Raw genomic sequence first — 27,237 nt, forward strand, 5'->3', positions numbered from 1 at the left:
TTTGATATCCCCATATTCCAACATGACCTCATCTTGGACAATACATATATGACACCTGCTTCTGAAGCCTGACTCAGAGCCTTTGTGCTTGTACTTATACCCTTTCCTGATCATCCTCAGTCCTGGAGAAAGACAGGAATTCCTACTAGTGCAAGGAGGCATCAGAACTTTGAGGATTTAGGATATTACTATAAATATGACCTTGCTGTAGTCACTGAATTCACCATGGGTCTCCCCATGTTTCCTTTAGGCTAATGGCCAGATCTAGAATACAACCTAGAATACATCACCTACTGGCCAAATGTACAACAGATTCCAGGCTGGCCCTTCACATTCTGTACTAGACCTTGAGATACCACTCCAAAGGAAAAAGGAAGATTTTGAAAATATTTCTATGACAACATCAGTGACCTGGGTTAGGTGGAGGACAGGAGACCATTGTAGGGAAAGCACCGATAGAGACTGGACATATCACTTATAAAGTCTGCCACCTGCAGTATTCCTAGAGATCCTGGGAAAGATTACTTCTCTCTCAAATTTCCCTAGAACCTGAGAGGGGGTTATTTCACATTTAATTGGATCTTTTCCCTGAAGCTCCACAGTCTCTCTTCTCCAGTGGTTATGATAGACCTGCCAAACAAGGTCTGCTGTCAAGAGAATTGACTCATTGCCTTCATGACTCTTCCCATTCTCCTGGCAATCTCCTCCATTCTGGAGACATGGAGGCAAGACAGGTAAACATTCACAAAATTTCTCAGAGCATTGCAAGATTTAAAGTTTGAAAAGTCCTTCCTATGCAAATTGCAGAACCTTCACCCCCTAGTGTATAAATAGTTTCATGAGTTCCCCTCCTCTTCATTCTTTTGAACCTCTGGGTACTATGGCACCATAAGACAGAAATCTATCAGATGCCTCTTTCAGTGGCAATTGACTGTCCAGTCCCTTTTGCCAAAGTTTACAGGAATAAGCTCTCCTGCTCTCCAGGTTATGATTGCTCTGAGGACATACTAGTCCCTACCTCTGACATTTGCCCATTCTCTTGGTTTTAAGTGAGGTTTTCCTCACCCAACCTGGGAGGGTCACGACATCTATAGAGAAGATGTTGTGTGTGGAGCTGGAGGATGTGGGGCTAAAAGATGCTCCAAGATCTCTATTTTCCCTAGCTGGGAGTCCTTACCAAGAGGAATGGAGGATGTTCTGGAGAATAGAAGCCATGAGAGCTCTGAAAGCTTAGGAGTCCTACATTCTCTTATTTGGATAATAAACTGGCAAAAGCAAACCAGGTTTCTTTTCATGTCTTAAAGTTCTAATTAACAAAGAGAAGAGCCAGTTTTTACCATCCACTAAGAAAGTTGTATTTTTCAGGAATTTGTCCTTTGTATAATAGTCCATCTCTATCTTGTCTAGCCTTTGTGCTGCACAGCAGTAGGATAGTGGCTCTTATTCTGATGTCCCTGGATCATTTATGAAAGTTTTGAGCCTCCCAAGTTATCTGAAAAATTTCTACCTTTGTGTCTTTGTATATTTGAGAAGATAAAGTGTCCATATATTATAGCAAGATCTCAGAGAAACATGTAATAATGAATATCCATCAAGTTTGCCATTCATCTGCTCCTTAACTGTCATGTCTTACTATTAAATCCTTGATTCATGGTTGGAATGTTCCAGTGGCACCATTTCTTCTCTGTCCCTGGTTCTGTCATTCATTCCCATTTTTGTCATATAATCTTGTTCTTTCTCAAACATTGCTTTGACTTAAATCACCTTTATATATCTCCCTCTGAATAAAAGCTTACCAGAACATTTACTTGTCACTCTTCTAGAGGGTGAAATGTCAAAGGCGTTATAAAACAGAATGTATATGTATCTATATGGATGGAATTTCTTTGTTACCCTCTCTTCTTCCATATATTCAACAAGGCAGGCCTGGAGTCTGTGCCCTCAGATGCTGCCTCCTCCAGCCTCCTGATCCCCACAGATGCCAAATATAAACAAATCAACAGAGAAAGACATGCACCTAGTAGCTTAGACAAGCTCTAGCTTGTTTCAATGCTTATGCACACATCTGTATTCCAGGGGTAGACTGACTCAGGGAAAAGGCATTGTAAAGTCATAAAGGTCTATAGCCTAGGCTAAAAAGAGCTACCTTTGGAATCTGGATCTGAAACTGTGTTGGAGGAGGTAACCAAGAGAACATGACCTCCAGTTGACCTGAGACCTGAATCTGGGCAATCAGAAGCTCTTCATGCCCTCCACTGTATTTGAAGTGTACATCCTGCCCACTGTCCTCACAGTGGGAGCTGTTTTCAAGGATGCAGCCTTGACAGAACAATGTGTTGTTGAGAGCATCTGGAGAGTATACATGACTGAACCCAGTTAAGGCCTCTATATAAACTTATAAGATTTGGCAAGAGGGTGCAGAAATCTACTCATCTTGTAGCCATCCAAGACAAGCCTCATAAGTAAATTTCCTTGCTTGTTAAACCTGCCACCTACCAGTCTGGAGTGCTTTGCCTCTTTCTTCCGTCTCTCCTTGCCTTCCGTGTATGGGGGCCAGTTTGTGAACCAACAATTGGTGAGCCAGCCAGGAGACCAACGTAACGGGCCTTGGGAAACTGACATCTATGGGGGAAATCCTGAGTTGGCCATCGACCTCTACATGTGGAGGGGTGGCTTCTGTGTTAGATGTGTGTGGACTGCCAAGTGAGTACAGGGATGCCCTGAAAATGCCACCTGCTTTAATACATTTGTTTGAGAAACTACACATAGTGAATGCACTGTGGCTGCTTCAGTGGGCTGGCCTCTACTTGGGCAGTTAGGCTGGCCACCAATACCCAACTGGAGGCTGAAGCCTGAATTAGAAAGTTGGAACAAGAGGTGAAGTTAGAGAAGGATGTGCTGTTGTCCACTGTTGTGCTAGCTCAGGGCTGGCAGAAAGGTGGAAGAGCAGAATAATCAGTTGGAGACCTTGACGCGCTGTTTTACAAAGCTAGGAGGGCACAAGCTGCCACAGGTTAAGGTCCAACTGCTTGTGACAAAGCCTGATTAAGATGCTAAGAGGTAAAATCCCTGGGAAAGTGAACAGAACAAGGGGAAGGATATTATGATGATTGACCATAAAACAGATGGAGCTCCTCATGCCATCTGAGCCCTCATACAAAGGAAAATTTTAAATAACAATTAATCTAGACTTCCAATAATAGAGAAATATAGCCCAAAACACCTAGGAGAAATCTTGTGTATGTGTGTCTAAAACTGAAACTTCATTTTATTTCATCTACTAAAAGGACAAAGTTTTCTTATATTATTGGTCAAATAAAAATTGATGCTAAACTTTCTTTAGGTTTATTTTATATAAATATATGTTATTAACATAAATGTTCTTACAAAAGTGCTTCATCTTCAAGAGACTCATGGGAAAGACTCTTAGAAATAAGGTTTATGATAACTAAGATCGTTTTGCCTTCACGTGGACCTTTCAAGAACTTCCCCAAGGTTACCTGCACAGTTCCACAATATGTCACGGGATGGTAATTCAAGATCTGTCTTTCCTTTTCTTCCTCACATCAGTAAAATGGGCCCATTACATTAATAACATAATGTTAATGTGAAGACTTGCCTCTGCTGCAGGGCACTCTGTAGGCTTTGCTGAAACATCTGCAAGACAGAGGATAAGTAGTGAACCTGCAAAAATTCAATGCCTAGGCACTACCATGAAGTTTTGGAAGTTGTTTGGTCAGGTAAGATGTGCGCTGTCCCAGAAGCTGTAATTGATAAGATGCAAGCCTATCGAACTCCTAAGAATGTAAAAGAGATGAAAACCTTTGCAGGGATTTGGGGGTTTGGGAAGAATTTTATTCCCCCTGGCACAGTGCCTCTGTCCCTTATACTGCCTAGTAAAAAGAAGGCATATGGGGGGCTGGGGATCAGAGCAGCAAGCCAACTTTGAGAAGGCAAAAATACTAATGAAACAAATTAAAGCTCTGGGCATCTCCCAAGCGGGGCTACCATTTGACTTAGATGTATCGGTGATTCTGGAAGGTGTGAGTTAGGCACTGTGGCAGAGACAAAAGAAGGAGAGAGTATACTTAGGATTCTGGAAGGAGGCAGAAACCTGACAGACTCCCACAGAGCAACAGCCCCTAGCAGTGTACACAGCACTCCTCAAGGTACGGCATCTCACAAAGGAAAAGCACATCACGGTAAGAACTTCCCTTCCTATCAGGGCGTGGATTAAAAATATGTTCCATCAACCCACCTCTGCCATGGCTCAAACCCCCACTCTAACTAAGCTGCAGCCTATTTACAGCAAAGGAGCACCCTATCTGCCAGCCCACTGTCTCTAAAAACGCGGGCACTACTAGGCCTTGTAGTGTATGTAGTTTCTCCAAATACCACCCCTCTGTTCCTGTGGTAGCCCCCTGCAGCCTATAAAAAGTGAATGTATAAAATTCCCTCTATGTCTGGTATTCAGATGTCTGCAAACACAGCAGCCAGTGGGCTAGCCTCAAGCAGTTTGGCTGGTGATCATTCATGAACTCGGGCCATTAATCCCTTGTACTGACAGCTGGGCTTTTCTAATGAGATTAACCCTATGGCTTGAACAATGGGGAGCCAAGGGGTGGACGATCATAAATAAGCCCTTGGGGGTCAGGGTATGTGGAAAGACATTTGGGTTCACCTGCAAGAGCCTGAGGCCATCCTCACTGTCTTCCATGTTCCAGCTCATCAGACACTGACATCTCTTGGCAATCAGGAAGCTGTTGTCCTAGCTTAGGTACAAGCCCTAGCAACTGTCCCTTCAGTAGATACAGCAGATTGAGTGCATAAAAAGAGTGGCCACCGCAACACCTGGGTAGGATGGCATAGTGCCAAGGATGCCAGGTTGCCTTTAAAATATAGTGACTTGGTTAATACCGTAACAGCATGTTTCGTGTACTCTAAACAACATCCAAGGCAACTGCCAAAGTAGTCTGGAACCATCCAGCAGAGTTCCCAATTGGTGAGGGATTGACAGATTGATTATATTGCCCCCCCTCCCTCTGAGTGAGGCTTCTAAATATGCCTTGGTTTGTGTGTATACTGTGTCTGGTTTAACTCAAGATCTTTCTTGTTGCCAAGCAAATCAGGCTACCACCATTAGCGGATTAAAGAAGCTGAGAACCACGTAAATGTACCCTCATCAAATAGACATTATTTAAGGGTCATATTTCAAAAGTCATGACATGGGAAGAAGAACAAGACCTTAAATGGAGGTTCCATCTCCCCTATAACCTGCAAGCAGCAGGTTAATAAAAAAGAAAAATAGAATATTAAAACAGCAGATTAAATTACTAACAGGTAAACCCGCCTTGGCTGGGTGGACCAAAGTCACGTCCCAGGCTTTCATACGTTTGAATGATTAACCAGCAGGGCCTGTTGCCCTATATGCCAGACAGGGGACCCCTGCTGAGGCACTAAATATCGTAAAGGTATGGGAATCACGAGAAACAGCCATTGGATCAATGAGCTATGCTGCTGAGAACATCAAGCCCCATCACGCCTAGGTAAGGAATTGTCCACTGAAATTTTCAGTGGGACATCCTGTCATCGGGCCCTTTCCAGATTCTTAGACAGCAATATCATAGAATTGAATATGGCCTCCACAAGATTCTTAGGCAAGCAAAGCTTTTTATTAAAAGAGATAACTTGTGCAGAAGGGCGAAGGCAGAAAAAAAGTGCCAGCTCCCCCAGTAGAAGGGGCAAGTCGCTTTTATAACAGAAGTGAGGTTTTGTCTCATTTCCAGAAATCATCAGACTTCTTTGATCTGCAGCAGGTGATCAAAGGGTGGCTATCAGGAATAGGGAGTGCTTCTGTGAGGGGAAAGAAATGCATGAGACTTTTCTGCAAGAAAGCACAGGAAGAGGTAAGTTTAAAATTTATAGTTGAGTTTCTTGTCTTGTGGCAACCAGGTATACTCATTAGTGTAACAGAGATAAAGTTAACTTTTTATTCCTGGGAGCCTAGTTTTTTGTCTCTGGAACTCTGGCCCCCAGGGCCTTTGTTCCTTAGCTGGCAAGGCCTGTTTTGCCCAAGGCCGTTCCCTGGTCCTTTTCCAAAATGGCTGCATTCTTGTCTTCCTGTCTCAGTCCCACCAGAATGGGTGAGATACTTTACACCCCTGGGTGAGGGAGAACTACTAGATCTCCATTGGGGTCCAATTGTCCTGCTACAAACTGGACTTGTTGAAACACACTGTAGCTGGAATGCGATACACACCATTAAAAGAGGAGAAAAGGTAAGGGTTCTGGTCTGGCATATCCTACCCCCAGACCATCTCCTCATGCCTGGCAGTGCGGCCTCACCCAGGGCACAGCCAAGTCAAGTTCCTAAAGCTGCCAACCTCATTCTCCTCAAGGTCGGGTGGGCATGTTCTGTTTTCCATTAGTACGGTCAGTTTGGCTGCTGTCTTTGTTCCCTCCATTGGCCTGGAGGACATTACAGCATATACAGAAGTTCTTACAAAGTTCACCCAGCAAGGTTTAAATGACAGCCAGCAAAGCCTGTCCTTAACGAACACTGAAATGCTCTCAACGGAGGAGAAAAGTTGCTCTCTAAAATAAAATAGCCTTGAACATTATTATTGCCTCGCAAGGAGAAACCTGGTGCCATGATCCAAAAAGTGTTGTATGTTCAGAGCTGAATCTGCTAATGTTATCATCTTTAAATCATATAAAAACACAAGTAAACAAACATCCTGAGTGATCGGACCCCCAGCCTAGGGGCTTAGTAAATCAGTGGTTTGAATCATGGGGCTCTTAGTGGAAGAAATGTTACTTATTTTAGGAATCATTATCTTGATCTGTGTTTTCTCTTACAGGTGCCCGTATTACTGCTGTGGTATCTGACTCTGGTGCAGCCAGATAACCGCTAAACGAGCCACCTCCACCTGGTGAGACCCCTTGCTGACCACTCAGGGCACATCGTGGGAGAGGGGGCTGTGTGAAGTTGTAAGAGTCGATCACGAGAGGTAAAATGTTGGAGGAAATAACCAGAGCACATGACTGCCACTTGACCCAAGAACCGGACCCGGACAATCGTAGGCGCCCCACATCCTCCCTGGGTTCCCACAGTGGGAGCCATTTTCAAGGACACAGCCTTTGAGAGAGCAATGTGTTCTTGAGACTCTCTTGACAGTATATGTGCCTACACCCAGTTAAGGTCTCTAAATGATCCCACATGCCGCGGAGCAACTAGGCCCGTGAGCCACAACTACTGAGCCTGCGCGTCTGGAGCCTGTGCTCCGCAACAAGAGAGGCCGCGATAGTGAGAGGCCCGCGCACCGCGATGAAGAGTGGCCCCCGCTTGCCACAACTGGAGAAAGCCCTCGCACAGAAACGAAGACCCAACACAGCCATAAATAAATAAATAAATAAATAAATAAATAAAGATATCTAAATAAACTCAAGATATGGTGGGTAAGGGCAAAAATCACTCACTTGTGGCCACCCAAGACAAGCCTCGTAAGTTGCCTTGCTTATTAAACCTGTCACATACCCGTGTGGAGTGGTCTGCCTCTTTCTTTGGTCTCTCCTTGCCCTCCATGTACAGGGGCCATTTGTGAGCCAAGAAATTGCTAGTGAAGAAGAGTTCATTTGCCTTGTTTATTCCATTGTCAATATTCCTCCCTAATGTGGCTGACTGAGGATGATCAAGGTGCTCAGTTTTGCCTCACCCAAATATCTTCTTGGTCTCATCTCAACAACCCACACATTGACAGTATCAGGTGGGGAACATGGAAAAAGAAAGGTTTTTGCTGGGAAGGAGCTTCTAATGCTGGTATAAGCTTTTTTCCCCCCATTTAGGTCTACACTAGTTACTCTCGATTTGAGCCACTCTCACCCCACCCCAGACCCATGCTCTGCCCTTCTCTACTGCTCTGTGCCCTGGGATGCTGACCCCTGCAGACTGCATCAGCCAGCCTCTCTGGTGTACAGTTGGACTCCATCAGTAGGAGGTGCTAAGGGGAGACCAGGCAGCAAGGTGAGGCCAGGGCATTCTCCCCCTCCCTCTCAGTTTCAGTGTCTCATCTCCAGCAGTAGTTTCATCCTTCCACAGTCACAGCTCCACCTGGCGGCCCCTCCTTGGTGACTCCAGTTCTCACTGGGCTCTTGTAACTCTCCTTCCTCCCCTTGCTTCTTCACGCTGCTTCTTCAGCTGAAACAGTGTCCCACTGTAACTGGCCTCGGGGTGACCCATCATGTTTAGTTTGTTGTTTCAACCCTGTCCCCATCTCTGTGAGTCAGTCCTTTCACTAAAGTCCCTTCTTTTAAGCACTAGGCTGATTCTATTTCCAGCCTGATATAAGAGCTCTCTCTCAAAATTTATTCTTGAACTTTGGAGTGTGAGGAGACAGATGTGACCTGTCCTGTGTGTGTTAAAACTCTTCAGACCACTGTAAAGTAATTTGGGGCTAATGCCTCAAGGTTAATACCATAGAGTGTATTACTTCTTCCATTCTGTTCCAGACGGGAACATCTCATGGGCAGGGATGACTTGGGTTGGGCAGAATTTGTATCTTCCTGAGTCCTCGGACTACATAATGCCAACTAATATCATCCTAATCCACCATTATTTTTAACAAATGCTTATTTATTTCTTCATGTGGTCTGGGCAGATCTCCAAAGAGTGGCATCCATGAAGTGTTAGCGTAGTGTCACAATATTAGGAATTGCATAACAGACCATGCATTCTGAGTAGTAAGGGGGCTTTCCCTTTGAAAGAGACCATGCAGGTAATTTGAATTTTAGCAGGTACAGAACTAAATCAGCAAAGTCAAAACAAGTTGGAAAGCTTCCCTAGAGGGACTTTAGCTATAAGGTGAAGACATCTTACATTTTAAGGAGAATTTCTAATCAATACACACATATGTGAGAAACTCTGTAAAGAAGAACATTTATTTTCTCAGCATATGTGGGGCTGGGGGTGGGGACAATGCTGATTGTCAAACAGGGAGCTTTCCTACTTCTGTTTTTTCTGTTTCTATAAAATCCCTGCTGAACCACAGTGCCCAATCCCGGCTTCCCAGTCCATGGGGATAGTTTGTGGATTCTGCTCTAGGACCTGAGCTGCACCTGTCACTGGGAGAACTTCTTGCCTCCAACCTCATGTTGCTGTGGCCATTGCTTCTGGTCCTTGGTGGATAGGATGCTGGAGCAGGATTTGGGGGCAGACAGGGCAGAACCACCTGTGCCTGGGCATTCCAGAACCTCTTCTTCTTCTGCTGGGATGAGTAGGGATGGGCTTCAGCTTCTAACTCAGGACCGATAGGTAAAATGCAGATGGGTACTGAGCAGAGCAGGGTTCCCAGGAAAAACAAAGTACTGTGAGTTTCTTTTCCAAATACTGATGTCTTCTCCCTTTGTTTAATAACCATTTCTACTTTGATCTCTAGGAAAATTGGAAAACTTCTTAAAAGGACATCAAAGGAATTCTCTGTTCGGGTAAATTCTATTTCTAGCCCATTTAAATCCTACTCTGCCCCCAACCCCACTTCCACTTCAAGCTACTACATTTTTGGCTAAGCTCTAACTTTCCTAGACTTAAATTTTGGAGAGGCTTCAAAGATAATGAGATGAGATTGTGGTTTTTGCTGAAAAATATGACTCTTGTATATGGATGCAAACACAGTACTAGATGTAAACAGGGAAAAAGGGAGAAACAGTGTCAACTAGATGTGAGAGGACACCTCCATTTCCTTCCTGGCCCTTCCTGGCTTGTGTGTTGTCACCAGGCAGGCAAAATATCTCAAAAAAAAAAAAAAAAGTCTTAAAAAGGGAAGGTGGAAGAGGAGAAAATAAATCACAAAACTTCTGAGATTTTACCTACAAAATAACCAACTTCTGGTAAGTGAGATGGACTGTATTTATAAACTGTGGGTCTTACAAAACAAGTGTTTGATTCTACGAGAGTGTTGCTTGCGAGTCAGGGAAGAAGGAAAGATGGAGGGGAAAAATAGGAGGGAAAATAAAGAGAGGAACTGAGGGAGGGAGGATAGAAGAGAAGGGAGGCTGGGGGTAGAGGGAAGAAGGGATAGAAAGAAAGGGGAGAAGAGAGTTGTTGGAAAGGTTCTTAGAGGGTTATAACTTTTTTAAAAAAGATCTTTATCCTGGTCCTGTGGTAACTCTCTGACTCTTCTCTCACAGCTCCTCTCAGGGTGCAGTCAGGTGAGTTACTTGCTTTTTCGTTCTTTTCAGTCTCTGGGAATCATACTTATTCTTCCATGCAAGGAAGGTACTGCCTCTCCCAGCCTCCCAGGGATCAGGGCCTGGACTGGGGTAAAGAGAGCAGGAGGCCAGTGTCTCACCCTAGTCCCAGCCAGGGCAGGAATACTCCAGTGTCACATTCATCTTTGTTACCTGCCTGCTTGATGGGAGAAAGACCCTACCCTGACCCTCCAAGGCAATGAATTCTTTTCCCTTTACTATTAAGCCCTGGGACAGGAAAGAAGTTAACTGTGAAGGAAAAGCAAACAATGCAATGTACTGTTGGGAAAATGTTCTCCTGATTCTGGCCACAGGAGCTCAACGGCCTCCACCAGAAGCACTGGAGGCAGTAATGGAAAAATATTTATAACAGAGAGAAAACCAGTGGGCTAGGGAGATGCTCTGCATCAAACAAGAACTTCCCTCAGTCTTTTATTTGGATTGCAAACTACCTGTGCCTAACTTGTTTTCCTTCCTTTCCTTTTTTTTAAATTAGAATTCTAATGTAATGAAATAAAGAGGAAAGCTTTGTTTTATATTAGACTGGAAAGTTACATTTTCTTCCTGAATCATTCCTTTGAGAGAGTATTCATTCTATTATAGGGAGGGGAAGTGATACTTATAAATCTAGTACTTTTATGTCTGATGATATAAATTCCATTATATCTAACATAATTTTAAGCAGGAGTGTTCTTAACACATTAGAGGGTCTCTGAATCAGCCCTATAGGATCCAGTGAACTCCCTGAAATCATGGTAAAATGTGTGCATATGTACAATTGTACCTTCCTCTAGGGAAAGGGTCTGTAAGTAATATGTCAAGGTTAAAGGCCACTTATGGTCCAATCCTTGTTCCAGGCTCAGTGTAACCTGGAGTCATCATTTCTTATTCTCTCTTGCCCTGTCATTATTACCAAGTTGGTCACATAAATCTTATTTCTGAAGTATTTCTTTAATCAAATAGATTTCATCTCTATAATCTTTACTGGAAAACTTGCCCAGTCTCAATGTGGAGGAAGAAAACTTTTGGCCTCCAGGAGGGCTTAAGACTTCTTTTTCTTTATCAATATTTATGCCCCCTTGCCCTCCACCCCAACCTCCTAGTCTAATGGTGGAACTTTCAAAGTGGCTAAAAAGTATATAGTAGTTGTCTCTGAACTTATTTGATCACTTTGCTCTATCAAGAATAAAATTTTCAGCATGCACTTTAAATGTATTACATAGATATAGATCCCTATATTGATGGTGAATGTTGTAAAACATACACAAAAACAGAACATTTTGGGGCTTTCCTGGTGGTGCAGTTGTTAAGAATCCGCCTGCCAGTGCAGGGGACACGGGTTTGAGCCCTGGTCCGGGAAGATTCCACATGCCATGGAGCAACTAAGCCCGTGTGCCACAACTACTGAGCCTGTGCTCTAGAAACCCCAAGCCACAACTACTGAGCTCATGTGCCACAACTACTGAAGCTCACGCGCCTAGAGTCCGAGCTCCACAACAAGAGAAGCCACCGCAATGAGAAGCCCACACGCCGTAACGAAGAGTAGTCCCTGCTCACAGCAACTAGAGACAGCCACACGCAGCAACAAAGACCCAATGCAGCCCAAAAAAGTAAATAAATTTAAAAATTTTTAAAAAACACAGAAAATGTTTTAATGAGGAAAGATGAGACAATGTTTAATATAATACGAAAGCTCTAAGTGCTTTTTCTCCACCTCCTTATGGATCCCACTTTGCATGTTTTTAAAATTGAAGTATAGTTGATTTCCTATTCTCTGTTAGATTCTGGTTTTCAGCAGAGTGATTCAGTTATACATATATAACTGAATATATGTAACATATATATTCTTTTTCATATTCTTTTTCATTATAGGTTGTTACAATATATTGAATATAGTTCCCTATGCTATATAGTAGGACCTTGCTGTTTATCTATTTTATATATAATAGTTTGTATCTGCTAATCCCAAACTCCTAATTTATCCTTCTCCCCCTTTCCCCTTTGGTAACGATAAATTTGTTTTCTATGTCTGTGGGTCTGTTTCTATTTTGTAAATAGGTCCATTTGTATCATATTTTAGATTCCTGATATAAGTGATATCATATTATATTTGTCTCTCTGACTTACTTCACTTACTCTGATAATCTCTGGGTCCATCCATGTTGCTGCAAATGACATTATTTCACTCTTTTTTATGGCTGAGTAGTAGTATTCCATTGTATATATTGTATTGTATATACGACATCTTCTTTATCCATTCATCTGTCGATGGACATTTAGGTTGCTTCTGTGTCTTGGCTATTGTAAATAGTGCTGCTATGAACTTCGGGGTGCATGTATCTTTTTGAATTAGAGTTTTCACAGATCCCACTTTGAAGACTGGATCTTGACACAATGAGAGAAGACCCTGAGAGCTGGCACTCCTTCCCTCCACCATAAATTTGTGGCTGGAGGGGTGAGCTGGGCAGACAGCCTAAGCAAACCCTCTCAAGTCCAGTCTCTTTCTCCATTCCATTCCTTCATGTCTGACACCACCTCTGTTTTACACTGAAGGGGAATGATCCAAAGTTCAGGCCTGGGATTAAGATTTTTATCAGAACAACAAACATTTTCTCTGCAGTTCATCCCAATGTGCTACAATTCCAAATTGATTTTTAATAATTTCTAGCTCCATTGCCAACTGAAAAATTTCCCCCCAAAAAGCCCAAGGCTGTAGGGCTGGGTCACAGAGCAGTGTGGTGGCTGGCTATTTCTTCTTCAAGGATGGCCACACCCTGAGGTCAGACTGGCCCTCACCAGAGTTTTGGATCTCATCAATACGGAAGGAAGACTCAGGATGTTACTGGTGTGAAGTGACGACAGCATCTCACAGTGTCTCAAAGCAGAGTCACCGATCCTATATACAAGTGCAGATTGAACATCAGCGCTGGACTGCCGGGCTGGGTGGGGCAGAGAAAAACAGTAGCTCCCACTCAGACCTGTGTTTGTCTTTTCAACTGTGCTTCCCCCATCCCCGTGGGTGTGGGGTTACAATGACCCATCTGGGTTCTGCTTTATTACCTGCTACCATGGCATCATTTCCCAATAGCTTTGCTCTCCCTCTCAGAAAATAATCCCTCCCTGGAGCATTTATGTATGCCTAGCACTGAAGTATGCTCAGTGAACCAAGAGATCAATAAATCATGGTCTCTGTCTGCAGAGAATGACCCCTAACTAGGAGGAACATTTAACCCAGGTAGAGCCATGAAGGAACAAAGTGATGACAGTGATAATGATGATGAGATGATGATGATGAAGATGATGATGATGATAGAAGCAACAGTAACGATCCCCAGCATTTATAAAAAGTTTACTAAATGCTAAGCCTGAACCCAAGCTGTTGTACTCAATTCAGAACCCGTCTGATGCTCAGAAATATTTGCAGAGGGGAAGACTTGTACAAAGTTTACCAAGTACTAGGAAGGCACTGCTCAGAGCAGTTTTATGTTTAGTCCTCACAGCAACCCTGTGAAGTAAGGTGAAAGTATCTGTAAAATGGATACTACTGTCATCCCCATTTTACACATGAGGAACTGAAAGCACAGAGCTGTTAAATGGCCTGCCCAAGGGAACCCAGCAAATAAATGGCACAGCTGGAATTTAAACCCAGGCACTCTGGTACCAGTGTTTGCCCTTTTAACCACCTTGCTATATTTCCTACCTCAACCAGGCCCATGGAGGGTGGTACCAGTAATAGCTACCATTTGCTGGACATCTCTCGTGTAATGGGTTCTTTATACATCTTGTATCTTGTATCACCTTTCTTATATCTTGTTTCATCTTCATGAGAACTCTATGAAATTGGTATGATTAACCACACTTTATCTTTGAGAAAACTGATGATCAGAGAGACTAATTTATCTACCAAGATCATGCAGTGAATAAGTGGCAGAGGTGGGTGGGGACTCCCCAGTCTGTCCCCCTCCCACCATACCCACTGCCCCAAGTTTATCTGGAGATCAGGAAGGAGCAAGATCACTGTAGGCTGTGGGCATTAGTGAAGGCTGATGAGTGTGGAGAAAGAGCAAGTTTGAATTTTTGGCGTGTTCAGTAGCAGGGTGATCCTTCCTGAAGGCCCTCAGCATACACCTCCCCGATAAAAAATACGCTTCTGCCTAAACCTTCTACCAGCTCCACCTGCCATAACACTCAGCAGGTGGTAACAGCCTCCACATCAGGCCCTCACCTGCCCTCTTATGTTTACACAGGAATCCCCGTGTCTGGAGTGTTCCTGGAGACCCAGCCCCAGGGGGACCAGGCGGTCGAAGGGAAGATGCCGGTCCTTGTCTGCTCTGTGGCTGAAGGCACAGGGGACACCACGTTCTCCTGGCACAGAGAGGACACGAGTGAGAGTCTGGGGCAGAAAAGTCAGCGTTCCCAGAGAGCAGAGCTGGAGATCCCTGTTATCAGGGAGAGCCACGAAGGGGGCTACTACTGCACAGCTGACAACGGCTACGGCGTCATCCAGAGCGAGGCGGTGAACGTCTCTGTGAGAAGTAAGTAGCACTCTCCTAATTAGCCAGAGAGTCCCAACTGGGGTCAGTTTCCTTCTGTGGCAGTGAGGATGGTCCAAGGATGATACGGAACAGGGCCGTGAAGAGGTTAAGAGGCCATCTGGGGCTTCCCTGGTGGCGCAGTGGTTGAGAATCTGCCTGCCAATGCAGGGGACACGGGTTCGAGCCCTGGTCTGGGAAGATCCCACATGCCGCGGAGCAACTAGGCCCGTGAGCCACAACTACTGAGCCTGCGCGTCTGGAGCCCGTGCTCCGCAACAAGAGAGGCCGCGATAGTGAGAGGCCAGCGCACCGCGATGAAGAGTGGCCCCCGCTTGCCGCAACTGGAGAAAGCCCTCACACAGAAACGAAGACCCAACACAGCCAAAAATAAAAATAATAAATAAATAATAAATTAAAAAAAAAAAAAAAAAGAAGCCATCTGAACATGCTAGGATTGTTACCGCCATGGTGGTGGTGGCGGTGGCAGTGGCTACAGTGGCAGAAGAGCTAAAGGAGGATGGCAAGGGGAGACAGGAGGCAGGCTACGTGGCACGGCCAGAGGCACGCGCTCCAGAACTTATCAAAGCTCTACGGGAACTGTCTCTGCAGTGTTAGATCAGGAGGTGCGACAGCGGGAAAGAATCCCTGGGGCTCGAGGGATACTGTGTGGACACTTGGGTGAGGATGGAGTGGGTTATAAGTCTGTGCCAGCACGAGAGACCCTCTTTGATGGACCGTCCTCCCATTATCAGTTCCAGTGTCACATCCTGTCCTCACTTTCAGTACTTCTGGGGCCCAGGTCTTCACTGGGGACGTGGTGGAGCTTTGCTGTGAGGACAAGAGAGCATCTCCCCCCATCCTATACCAGTTTTATCATGAAAATGTCACCCTGGGGAGCACCTCGGCGCCTTTCGGAGGAAGGGCATCCTTCAACCTCTCTCTGACCACAGGGCATTCTGGTAACTACGCCTGCGAAGCCGACAACGGCCTGGGGGCCCAACGTCACAGGAAGGACATGTCCAACATCTCCTTCCACAGTACTAGCTGCCATTATGCCAAACCATGGCTTGTGCGTCCTTTCCATGGATTTTCCTCTCCCTCAGGGAATCAAAGCTAGCCTAGAGAGGCTGTCAGCTCTCCCAGCCTCTCCTTCTCATTGGTCTAAACAACAGCATCACTGGCCTTCCTGTTTCCCTGTCACTTAACCTCATCAGATAGGTGTGAAATAGGTACTGTACTAGGATCAAGGCAGTACTGGAAGTGGGGTAAGTGTACACTCAGAGCTGTCAGCGAGCAAGGAGTTACAACCAAACCTTGTAAAGACTTAAGGAAAAAGTAGAAACCCCATGAACAAACCAGATTCTCGGATTCAAAACTTTACTAGGATTATCTCATTTAATCTCCATTAACAACTCTCATTTTACTAATGAGGAAACAAAATTTAGAATAAGTAACTTGCCCACCGTCACACAGCTAATAGGTGCAAAGATAGAACTTTAGGCTAGGGTTACAGAATTGAAAAACTTTGCTCCCTGCCACTATTTTAATATGATGGTTATATAATTTTTTTCCCTTTAATTTATTATTGTGGAGAAGTGCATTAATAGATTTCCTAATACGGAACAATTATTGAATTCCTGCTATAAACCCTTCTTAGTTGTTATATCATCATAGGTAGCAGCTACATACAACTTACTAATATTTATTTCAAATGTTTGCATCTTTATTTAAAAGTGAGTTTTATTTTTTGAACTAGTTTTGGTTTCAGGGATAGGTTAGCCTCATAAGAATGTTTTCAGAGGTTTTCCATATTTTCTGTGCCCTGCAGCTTAAAACCATATTGGAATTATGTGCTATTTGATAAGTCTTTGGAACTAGCCCAAACAACATTCTGAGCCTGTTAGATCTTTACCTCCATTGTCAAATCTTTTTTATTAGTCTCCAAATTTTCTGTCCTTTGTTAAAACAATTTGGATGATTTTACCCAAATTTAATACATAGTATTCTCATCGAATTTTCAGACAGCCTTTATAGATGTCATTATGCTCTCTTCTCATTTCTGGTTTGTGTGACCCCTTTCTTAATCATATTTGCCAGAGGTTTGTCTTTATTCCTCTTTTTAAAGAGCCAGGTTTGTTTTTTTTATTCAAATCTATTTGGTGTTTGGTTTTCTAATTCATTTATTTCTCCTTTATCTTCAGTATATCTTTCTTCCTTTTTAAGTTTATTTTATGTCGTTCTTTAATGTCTTATTCATTTTTCATCTTATTTGTTTCCTAATAAATGCATTTAAAACTGCGTGGTTTCTTCTCAGTACCATTTTATCTCATCCTACAAGTTTTTCTTTTTTTTTTAAACTTTGGGCTTATTTATTTATTTATTTATTTATTTATGGCTGTGCTGGGTCTTCGTTTCTGTGCGAGGGCTTTCTCTAGTTGCGGCAAGCGGGGGCCACTCTTCATCGCGGTGCGCGGGCCTCTCATTATCGCTGCCTCTCTTGTTGCAGAGCACAGGCTCCAGACGCGCAGGCTCGGTAATTGTGGCTCACGGGCCCAGTTGCTCCACGGCATGTGGGATCTTCCCAGACCAGGGCTCGAACCCGTGTCCCCTGCATTGGCAGGCAGATTCTCAATCACTGCGCCACCAGGGAAGCCCTCATCCTACAACTTTTGATGTATAATATTTTTATTTGTTTAATTTCCAAAGCATGTGAAATATGTTTCACATATTTATTTTATAACTTGAGACAACAATTTCTTATGAATACAGTTTTATCCTCTCTTTTATTAATTTCTTATAGATTTCTTTTTAAAAAACTTTTCATTATAGATTTTTTTTTATTATCCTTGTATTAAATTTTATCAAAGAATATGGTCTGCATAATTTTTACATTGGGGATTTACTGAGAATTTCTTTATGACCTAACACACAGTCAACAGTTTTCTAAATACTATAAATGGAATTTGAAAAGAACGTGAATTTTCTGTTTAGGATATACACAGTTCAGTATTTATTTTTTTATTAAATTAAGCTAGCTGCTTGATTTATTCAGTTTCTATAGAGTCTTACATATGTTTGCTCTTTTTAATCTATTAGTTTTTGAGAATCATATTCACATTATTACCTATAATTCTTTTAAATTTAGCTTTTTACAGAGGCTTTGCCAAGAACTTGGTAACTGACTGTGTAAGGTGTGACATTTTGGTTGTTAATGACAGAAATCCCATACAAAAGGGCTTGGTCCAAAAACAAAAAAAGAAATGAAGTTGGTGAGAGGGGTCAGGTATGAACATGGCCTAAAGTGCGACTGGCCAAGCATTCTGTCTTTGCCTCCCCTCTTTCCTCTGCATTTCTCCATTAGCTTAATTTTCAGACAGGCAAAGCTGGTCACTGACATCTCCAGGCTTATATCCCTCCTTTCTGCTAGATATCCCAGAGAAAAGAGTCTCTTTACACATTACTCCAGTTTAAAAAACAAAAGCCAAATAAATAGGCAGAGATTAGGGATTGACCGGTCTGTGTGATGTGTTCACCCCTTTCCTTCTGCAGAGAACATGAGCCTGTGATTGGTGAAGTCAGTAACAGCGTGGAGCAAAAGAAAACTGAGTAACTCAATTGACCTATTCTAGACCTTTCCCTATTCTAAGCCTCGGTGTCCATTTCTGGGAAAGATCTAGTTCTAACCTTCTCTTTTTCTAAGATCTTTCTGAGCTCATATGAATCAAACCATAAGTCTCTATGTGCCCATATTCCTTTGTTTTCAGAAGGCAAAAACTTTTCCTAGGTGTCTTTGAGTGAGGGCCTTAGGTGCGGTGGGATGCTCTTAGGAGATGGTTATAGCATGGGATAGAGCAAAGCTCCATGGTTCCCAACTCAGCAAGCCCCCTACCCCCACACCACATATCACCACCACTATCAAACAACCTCTCTTAACACTGGGAACTGCCCTAAGAGGACATTTCTTTTTTTTTTTTTAATTAATTAATTAATTTATTTTTTTGGCTGCATTGGGTCTTCATTGCTTCGTGAGGGCTTTCTCTAGTTGCAGTGCGCAGGCTTCTCATTGCGGTGGCTTCTCTTGTTGTGGAGCATGGGCTCTAGCCACGCAGGCTTCAGTAGTTGTGGCACACGGGCTCAGTAGTTGTGGCTCACGGGCTCTAGAGCGCGGGCTCAGTAGTTGTGGCGCACAGGCTTAGTTGCTCCGCGGCATGTGGGATCTTCCCGGACCAGGGCTCGAACCCGTGTCCCCTGCATTGGCAGGCAGATTCTTAACCACTGCGCCACCAGGGAAGCCCAAGAGGACATTTCTGAATGCGCTCTGACCCCTTCTTTTACAGAACATCCACCTAAAATCCGCTTGGTGAATGGTGCCCACCACTGCAATGGGCGGGTGGAGGTGGAAAAGGAAGGTCGCTGGGGCACTGTGTGTGATGACGGCTGGGACATGAAGGATGCGGCCGTGGTGCGCCGGGGGCTGGGCCGTGGAGCAGGCAAGCACACACCTGTAGGCATGTTGTATCTGCCAGTGGCAGAAGAGGACCAATCTGTATTTATTCAGGTAGCCCTGTGCAATGGGACAGAAGAGGCACTGGCTGGATGTGAACAGGTTGAGACCTTTGACTGTGGGCACGATGAGGATACAGGCGCAGTGTGTGAAGGTGGGTGACGGCAGGGCCTGGGGCATGGGAACTGGCTTACCCGCCTCCGAGGCCCTTCTCTATGCTGCCTCCAATCCACCTTGATACTCACCATCGCCCCTGCCGCCTTTAGAACCACTCACCCATTCTACACTAGCATGTGGTCAGGACAACACCGTTAGTTCACATTAGGTAGTCCAGAATTATAAAGGACTCGCTTATGCATGCTATTATTAGCCTGTATCTGCCACCTCAAAAGATAAGATGTTGGCATTTTCACAGCCATGAGTTTGGCCATAATACCAGGAAAATAATTATGAAACCATAGAATTACACAGTTTGAGTGATTTTAATCCGGGTCACACTGCTTATATTGTTCTATAATCCCAGCAGCTCTTCTGCATTCTCTCCCCTAAACAACTCTACTCATCAAAATGAATCCCAGAATAGAAGGAGCACTGGGTGGGGAAGATCCAGGTGCTCCTTCTCTCTCCAGATCCTGATGGGACAAGGGGTGGGGGATGGGAAGGACATTGGAAAGACTCTGGGTCCGTCAAGGAAACCAGGCCACAAACTGAGGGTGGAAGTGAAATAAAGCAAGCCCACTGCAGATCCCAAAGCCTCTATAACACTTGTGACTAGAGCAGAAGCCAGTGGGACTGCTCCCTCAGGCCCAGCCGCAGACCCTATCTCTGGCGGATCACCCCAGTCTCCTGGGCCAGGAGTGCAGAAGCAGCCCTTGAGAGGTGATGAAAAGAAGGGTCTTTAGAACTATTGAGCCCACGCCCAGTTTTAGGAGCATCTAAAGGCCTGTGGCTCATTCAGGGAAATGAATCAGCTTTGGAAACCAGAAAGGATTCAGGATTTATAGTCAGCTATGCAGAGCTTGAGACCTGTCTGCCTCACCCACTTACCAGCCACAGAAGCAGCAAACTTCTCTGAAGCTCATTATCTCTGTCAGAAAAGTGGGATAATACCTGGCCCAGCTTCCTTACAGAGCTGGGACAAGATTGAACACTCATCACTCATAAAGACCTTTTGGAAAGAGCAAAGTCCAGGAAGAAGCACCAGGGCCTGCTCCAGCTTACTGATTTGGGATGGTCTCCATGAGAGGGACAGGTCTGGGGCTCAGGTTTGGCCTTCTTCCTTATACTGGGCCTCACCTCTCCAGGGAGACCCTGTGAGTTTGTCCAGAAAATCTCTTTTCAGATCTCCCTCTTCTTACCACCATTTTCCATTTTCTCTACAACATTCTGGCCTAGTTCTTTTTGAAGATATGGAGACTAGAGACTGGAGACTGAAGAGGCCTCAGATTCTCTCCTTTTTGGCCTCCCAGGCCTGGTTGGTCCAACAGTTCTGGACAGACCTTAATGCTTTACCTGCAGCTCCATTGCAGCTCCCCTCAACAGGACTCTAAATTGCTCTTCTGAGCCAAAGTTTCAACTGTGCCTGCATCTGGAGCAAAATCCAGCTCCCAAAGAAGCCAAGCTTGAAGAAATTCTCCCTCCATACTGACACCTTGGTCCCAGCCCTGGCTTTTCCAGTCTCTTCCAGAATTGCCTGGGGATCCCAATACTACTTCCTTGGGCAGATGTAGCAGCTCCTGAGGTGAAATAAGCAAGGAATTAATTGAGATGGGCCCTACATCTGATGGTAGACATGTGGGCATATAAAACAGACAAAACAAAAGAAAATGTGGGGACTTCCCTGGTGGCGCAGTGGTTAAGAATCTGCCTGCCAATGCAGGGGACACTGGTTCGAGCCCTGGTCCGGGAAGATCCCACATGTCGCGGAGCAACTCAGCCCGTGCGCCACAACTACTGAGCCTGCGCTCTAGAGTCTGCAAGCCACAGCTACTGAGCCCGCGAGCCACAACTACTGAAGCCCGTGCACCGCAACTGCTGAAGCCTGTGTGCCTAGAGCCTGTGCTCCACGACAAGAGAAGCCACCACAATGAGAAGCCCATGCACTGCAACAAAGAGTAGACACCGCTTGCCGCAACTAGAGAAAGCCCATGCGCAGCAACAAAGACCCAATGTAGCCAAAAATTAAAAATAAATAAAAATAAATAAATAAATTTTTAAAAATAAAGAAAGAAAGAAAAGAAAAGAAAATGTGAGTACAGTATTTAATTTTGTTCCCAAGTGACTTGGGAAGAAACTAGGTCCTAAATAATTTCTTTTTAAAATATTTTCTTAAATTACAAATATAAAGCATATTATAAAAAGAATAGTATACAAAAAAGAAAATGAAAATTAGCCAAAATTTTAATACTCAGAAGTACCTGCTGTTAATATTCTGATAATTCTAAAATGTTCTATGAATATATAAATATATATGAATGAGTATATGTGTTTTTATATTTTATACATATATGTGTGTGTGTGTGTGTGTGTGTGTGTGTGTGTTTTCACAAAAACTAACCTCTCAGGAGAATCTTGTCCTACCTGGTTAGGTGGAAATTTTCTTGCCCTTTTGGAAGTCTGAGATCTTCTGCCAGCATTCAGTAGATATTCTGTGAGAATCATTCCACATGTATCAGTAGATGTATTTTTGATGTGTTTGTGGGAGGAGGTGAGCTTCATGTCCTACTACTCAACCATCTTGATCGCTCCCCTCAGGAGAATGTTGATTCATAAGGTCTTTTATTCTGCTGAGTATCTTGATTGGCTTTGGGTGTGCAAACTGAAGAAAAGGAAAAAGCCACGTGCTCCATGATGTAACCCATCCTGTGAGCCCCCAAAACTTCAGTAGTGTCTAAGTCTCAAAAAATATTTGAGTGGGTGTTTTCTTTCAGAAATTTGTAACTAAGTTTTGAATCTTAGTGGATATGGGAAGAAGAAAACTGAAAATATATATTCCTTCATTAACAGTTTTCCTAATAATGAATAATTATCACAACCTTACCTGGCTGTGACATATATTAATATCCTACTGAATCCAATTTGATAGTATTGATATCTTATGTAAAACTTTAGCATAGATATTCGTAATGAGGATTTCTCTGTAGCTTTTTATGCTTTCTTTGAAAAGCTTTGATCAATGCTGTGTTGGTTTCTTATTTTTTCTTTTTGAATTTAATTTTATTTGGTTTTTTATACAGCAGGTTCTTATTAGTTTTCCATTTTATACATATTAGGGTTTCTTATTATTTTGGAAGTTTTCTTTCTCTGTGATTGCTCAACAAAAAATTTTTAAATACTACTAAATTTGTCTTTTCCTTGAAGACTAATTAATATTAGTGTGTGAAACCATCTGGCTTGATATGTTTGTACATGTGGCTCCTAACAATGTTCTCATTGTTTTTCATGATTATTGTTCTGTTTATTTAACTGCCTCTGCTTGAAAAAAAAAAAAAAAAAAAAAGTAATTTATATTTTTTAGAAAGTCATTTAATGTAGGTTTTCAAAAGTTGTGTATTTACTCATTGTCCCCTCTTTCTTTTTTTTTTTTTTTTAATTTATTTTATTTATGGCTGTGTTGAGTCTTCGTTTCTGTGCGAGGGCTTCCTCTAGTTGCGGCAAGCGGGGGCCACTCTTCATCGCGGTGCGCGGGCCTCTCACTATCGTGGCCTCTCTCGTTGCGGAGCACAGGCTCCAGACGCACAGGCTCAGTAGTTGTGGCTCACGGGCCTAGTTGCTCTGCGGCATGTGGGATCTTCCCAGACCAGGGCTCGAACCCGTGTCCCCTGCACTGGCAGGCAGCCTCTCAACCACTGCGCCACCAGGGAAGCCCTGTCCCCTCTTTCTTGATCAGTCTATTCAGTGGTGTATCTATTTTTCATAGAAAAGCTTTTGAGCTTATTCATATATTCTGTTGGCATTTTTCTGTTTGTTTTATTCAGTAATGTTTGCTTTTATCTTAATTAGTTTTGTTGATATTTTCCTGTTCTTAATTTCAATGCTTAGTTCATTTCTTTTCATTTTTCCTTGTTGGTACTCTTTCCAATTGTTTAAAGACCAGTTTTAATCATATCCCATAAGTTTTGATAGGTAGTGTTTTGATTATAATTATTTTCAAGTCTGTAATATCAGTTTTATTTTCTTCTTTGACCTTGAAAATTATTTAAAAGAGGGATTTTTTAATCACCTGATGAAAGGATTTTTCCCTTAATTTTGTGATTTTTAAAATAATTTGATTGCTTTTATAATATTGAAAGGTTTTCTTTGTGACCTAAAATATGGTCAATTTTGGGCTTGGCTTCCCTGGTGGCGCAATGGTTGAGAATCTGCCTGCCAATGCAGGGGACACGGGTTCGAGCCCTGGTCTGGGAGGATCCCACATGCCACGGAGCAACTAGGCCCGTGAGCCACAATTACTGAGCCTGCGCGTCTGGAGCCTGTGCTCCGCAACAAGAGAGGCTGCGATAGTGAGAGGCCCGCGCACTGCGATGAAGAGTGGTCCCCACTTGCTGCAACTAGAGAAAACCCTCGCACAGAAATGAAGACCCAGCACAGCCATAAAATAAATAAATAAAATTAAAAAAAAAAAATATGGTCAGTTTTGATAGATCATCTATGAGTACTTAAAAGAAAGTGAATTCTCTGTTACCAGAGTCAGAAGTTCAATATATATTCATTAGGAACTTCTTATTAATCATATATCATTAGAATCATATGCACCCTTATTTTTTATCTACTTGATCTGCTGTGGGTCTACAGGCATCATTTGTTTTTGTCGTTGTGATTAAGTTTATTTCTCCTTCCATTTCCTGCAGCCTATGTGTCAAGTATTTTGATGGCATGATATTTAATTCCAAAGATTTATGAGGCTTAGAGCTTTCTCATATATTTTAGCCTTTTCCACTCTCATTCAGTGTTTTTGCCTTCATATGTCTTTGTCCAATCTTTCACTTCTAACTTTCTGAGCAACTTTCCTTTAGATATGTCTCTTATATGTAGCATATAGGTTTTTTTTGTTTTGGTTTTGGTTTTGGTTTTTAATTGATTTTGTCCAAGTATAGTTGATTTACAATGTTGTGTTAATGTAACATATAGTTTTTTGGTTTTATACTGAATAAAACATTTATTTTATTAACAGTTTGCTTTTTTTTTTTTTTTTTTTTTTTTTTTTTTTTTTTAAACTTTTTTTTTTTTTTTTTTTTTTTTTTTATTATTTTTAAGTATTTATTTATTTATTTATTTATGGCTGTGTTGGGTCTTCGTTTCTGTGCGAGGGCCTTCTCTAGTTGTGGCGAGCGGGGGCCACTCTTCATCGCGGTGCGCGGGCCTCTCACTATCGCAGCCTCTCTTGTTGCGGAGCACAGGCTCCAGACGCGCAGGCTCAGTAATTGTGGCTCACTGGCCCAGTTGCTCTGCGGCATGTGGGATCTTCCCGGACCAGGGCTTGAACTCGTGGCCCCTGCATTGGCAGGCAGATTCTCAACCACTGCACCACCAGGGAAGCCCCAACAGTTTGCTTTTTTATTCTATATTTTCTCTTCTTATTACTTCCTTCATTTTTGTGTTTGTTTTGTTTTCCTTCCTCTCTATTTTGTCACCTCTGGTGCCTAGTTAATTGCACTTCTCAGCTCATGCTCACTCCCACTGTGGGGCCATACCTATTTTCTCTAGTTTTCCTTATTTACAGCCTTGTATCTTTAGTTGTTATTCTCATTCCTTAGCCTCCAATCATTCTAATATGTTTGATGTGTTTCCTTCACTTACATGTGTTGAATATTATTTTCGGTGAGTCTAAATTTTATATTTACCTATGGTATTGCTCTGTTTTCCACTTGGTGCTATTTTTTGATCTACCCATGTTGCTGTGTGTACATCTAGTTCATTGCTACTAACTTCTGCACATTATTCCACCACACTTTCCTTATCTAATCCCCCAGTGATGGACACCTAGATTATTCCCAACTTGTCACTACTGCAAACACTGACAAACTTCCTTTTTCATGTCCCACCAAGGACCTGTGTGAGAATTTCTCTGAATATATATCCAGGAGTGGGATTAATGCAACAAGTACTGCCAAGTGGTCCCCCAAATTGCTACAGCCTCTATCAGTGCATGACCATCCCCTAACCTGACATCCCAAGTAACCCTTGGCATTAGTTAGTGATTCAATTTTGCCAACCCAGTGGGCATAGATAGAGATCTCACTGGCATTTTTGTTTCCATTTTTCTAATTATCACATGCTTGTTAGCCTTCTGGGTTTCCTCTTCTATGAAATAACTGCTTGCCCATTTTTTAAACCTTTTTTTAATTGAAGTATAGTTAATTTACAGTGTTGCGTTAGTTTCAGGTATACAGCAAAATGATTCAGATATATATATATATATATTCAGATACTAGTAGTCTATGGAGGAGTTCAAGCACCAGATTCTTACAGATATGAGTAACCCAACTTTACTCCAGATCCTGCAAAAAGGGCAGAGCTCTGGCAAAAGGCTGAAGCAAACCCCAGGAGCTTCACATTCTGGGGATAGAGGGAAAAAAGCCTCTGGTATAGGGATGACTGGGAGAGAATGCAAAGGTCACCGGGTATGGGAAGAGAGTCAATAATCCCAGGCTCATATAAGCAGTGTCAGAGGGACCAGTCTGCCAGACTGGGGCTGAGAAGAGGGGAACTGTATTTGTTTCTTCTTTTTCAATTTTGATCTTGGAAATGGGGCTCTGCTTGAAAGCAGATAGGTCCTGTCAGCCATCCTGGTCTCCTCTATTTCCCATCGGTGCATAAAACTGGGGAAGTTATCATGATATTACAGTAATCTCAAGATTTATCATTCCTCTGCATCCCTATAACCTTGATCCTTCCAATCAGTCAAACCACCAAGTATTTACCGTAATTATGGGGATGGGGTGCCCATCAGCTGACCACAGAGGTTGTGGGGATATGAGGAGTGATCCCTCCCAACACTAAGCTGGAAAACAATTGGGAGCCACCACTCACAAACCTGGAACATTACAGAAGAGAGAGAGACAGTATAGACTGGAACAGAGAGAAGACGGGGTCATGGCCACACTTGAAACACTTGGGCTTGAGCTAAGTGTGGAAACATGAGAAGAAAGAGGGATTTATGGTCTTTGGGGTGTCCTTCAAATGAGGGTTAATGTCATCCAGTGTCCTCCCCCAGATCTACCCGATAAGCCCCCAGGCACATGCCCAATGATGTCACTGTAGCTGCTCACCCTGACCCTCCTAGGGAAATCAGAATTCCTGAAATGAGTTCTTGTTTCAGGAGGCCATATGTTCCTAAGCAAGGAGGTAAGAATTCCGCCCATCTCCACAGATATATGTTTTAAATTGCCTCTGATTTTGTGTAATGGATGCTGTGATACACCACCCAGATCCTGTCAGGAATGGAGGACTTATTCCCCCAGGTGCTGGGATTTCCACTGGCAGATAGCCTGCAGTCATCGGCCCTCTTGGGAAAGTGCCTTGGTCACTTTATTCAAGATCACTTTCCTTTCCCACAGTAATGCATCCAATGGTTGATCATCAGTCACTGTGGTATAGAAGCAGAACCCCTTCACTCCAACTCAGGACCACTTTGAGAGAACATCCCAGCCCACGCTATCTATGGGGGCTGGCTGAGACCTTTGTGGAGACCGCTTCAAAGCTCAGCTTCAGCTTCTCCCTCTATATAAGCTTGCTTCCTCTGGCAATTTTTGACACTGAGATCACTCCCTGATAAATTTCCTACATGCTAATTTCCATGTCAAGGTCTGCTTCTCTGCAAACCCAACCTGTGACATCTTGTGCTCACCCAGTGAGCTCTGAATCTAGAGTGATCATTGAGTCCCAGCCCAGCCCCTTCCCCAGAGCAGGGGTAAGTTATTGAGAGAAGCTTGTTCTTGTCTTCGTAGTGAA

The 27,237-nt window shown here is 43.2% G+C and overlaps 1 protein-coding gene across 1 annotated transcript; it reads left to right on the forward strand.

Annotated features, from left to right (window-relative positions):
- The first annotated feature begins 8,768 nt into the window (after positions 1-8,768).
- Positions 8,769-19,446, forward strand: LOC118903529 (Fc receptor-like protein 2). Its single transcript, XM_036868711.1, has 6 exons — positions 8,769-8,774; positions 10,186-10,206; positions 12,975-13,170; positions 14,493-14,780; positions 15,533-15,781; positions 19,073-19,446. Exons 1-6 carry the CDS (start codon positions 8,769-8,771, stop codon positions 19,444-19,446), a joined length of 1,134 nt encoding a protein of 377 aa, XP_036724606.1.
- Positions 19,447-27,237: the final 7,791 nt, after the last annotated feature.

Source organism: Balaenoptera musculus, chromosome 1 (genome assembly GCF_009873245.2).
Source record: "Balaenoptera musculus isolate JJ_BM4_2016_0621 chromosome 1, mBalMus1.pri.v3, whole genome shotgun sequence".
Lineage (NCBI taxonomy): Eukaryota > Metazoa > Chordata > Mammalia > Artiodactyla > Balaenopteridae > Balaenoptera > Balaenoptera musculus.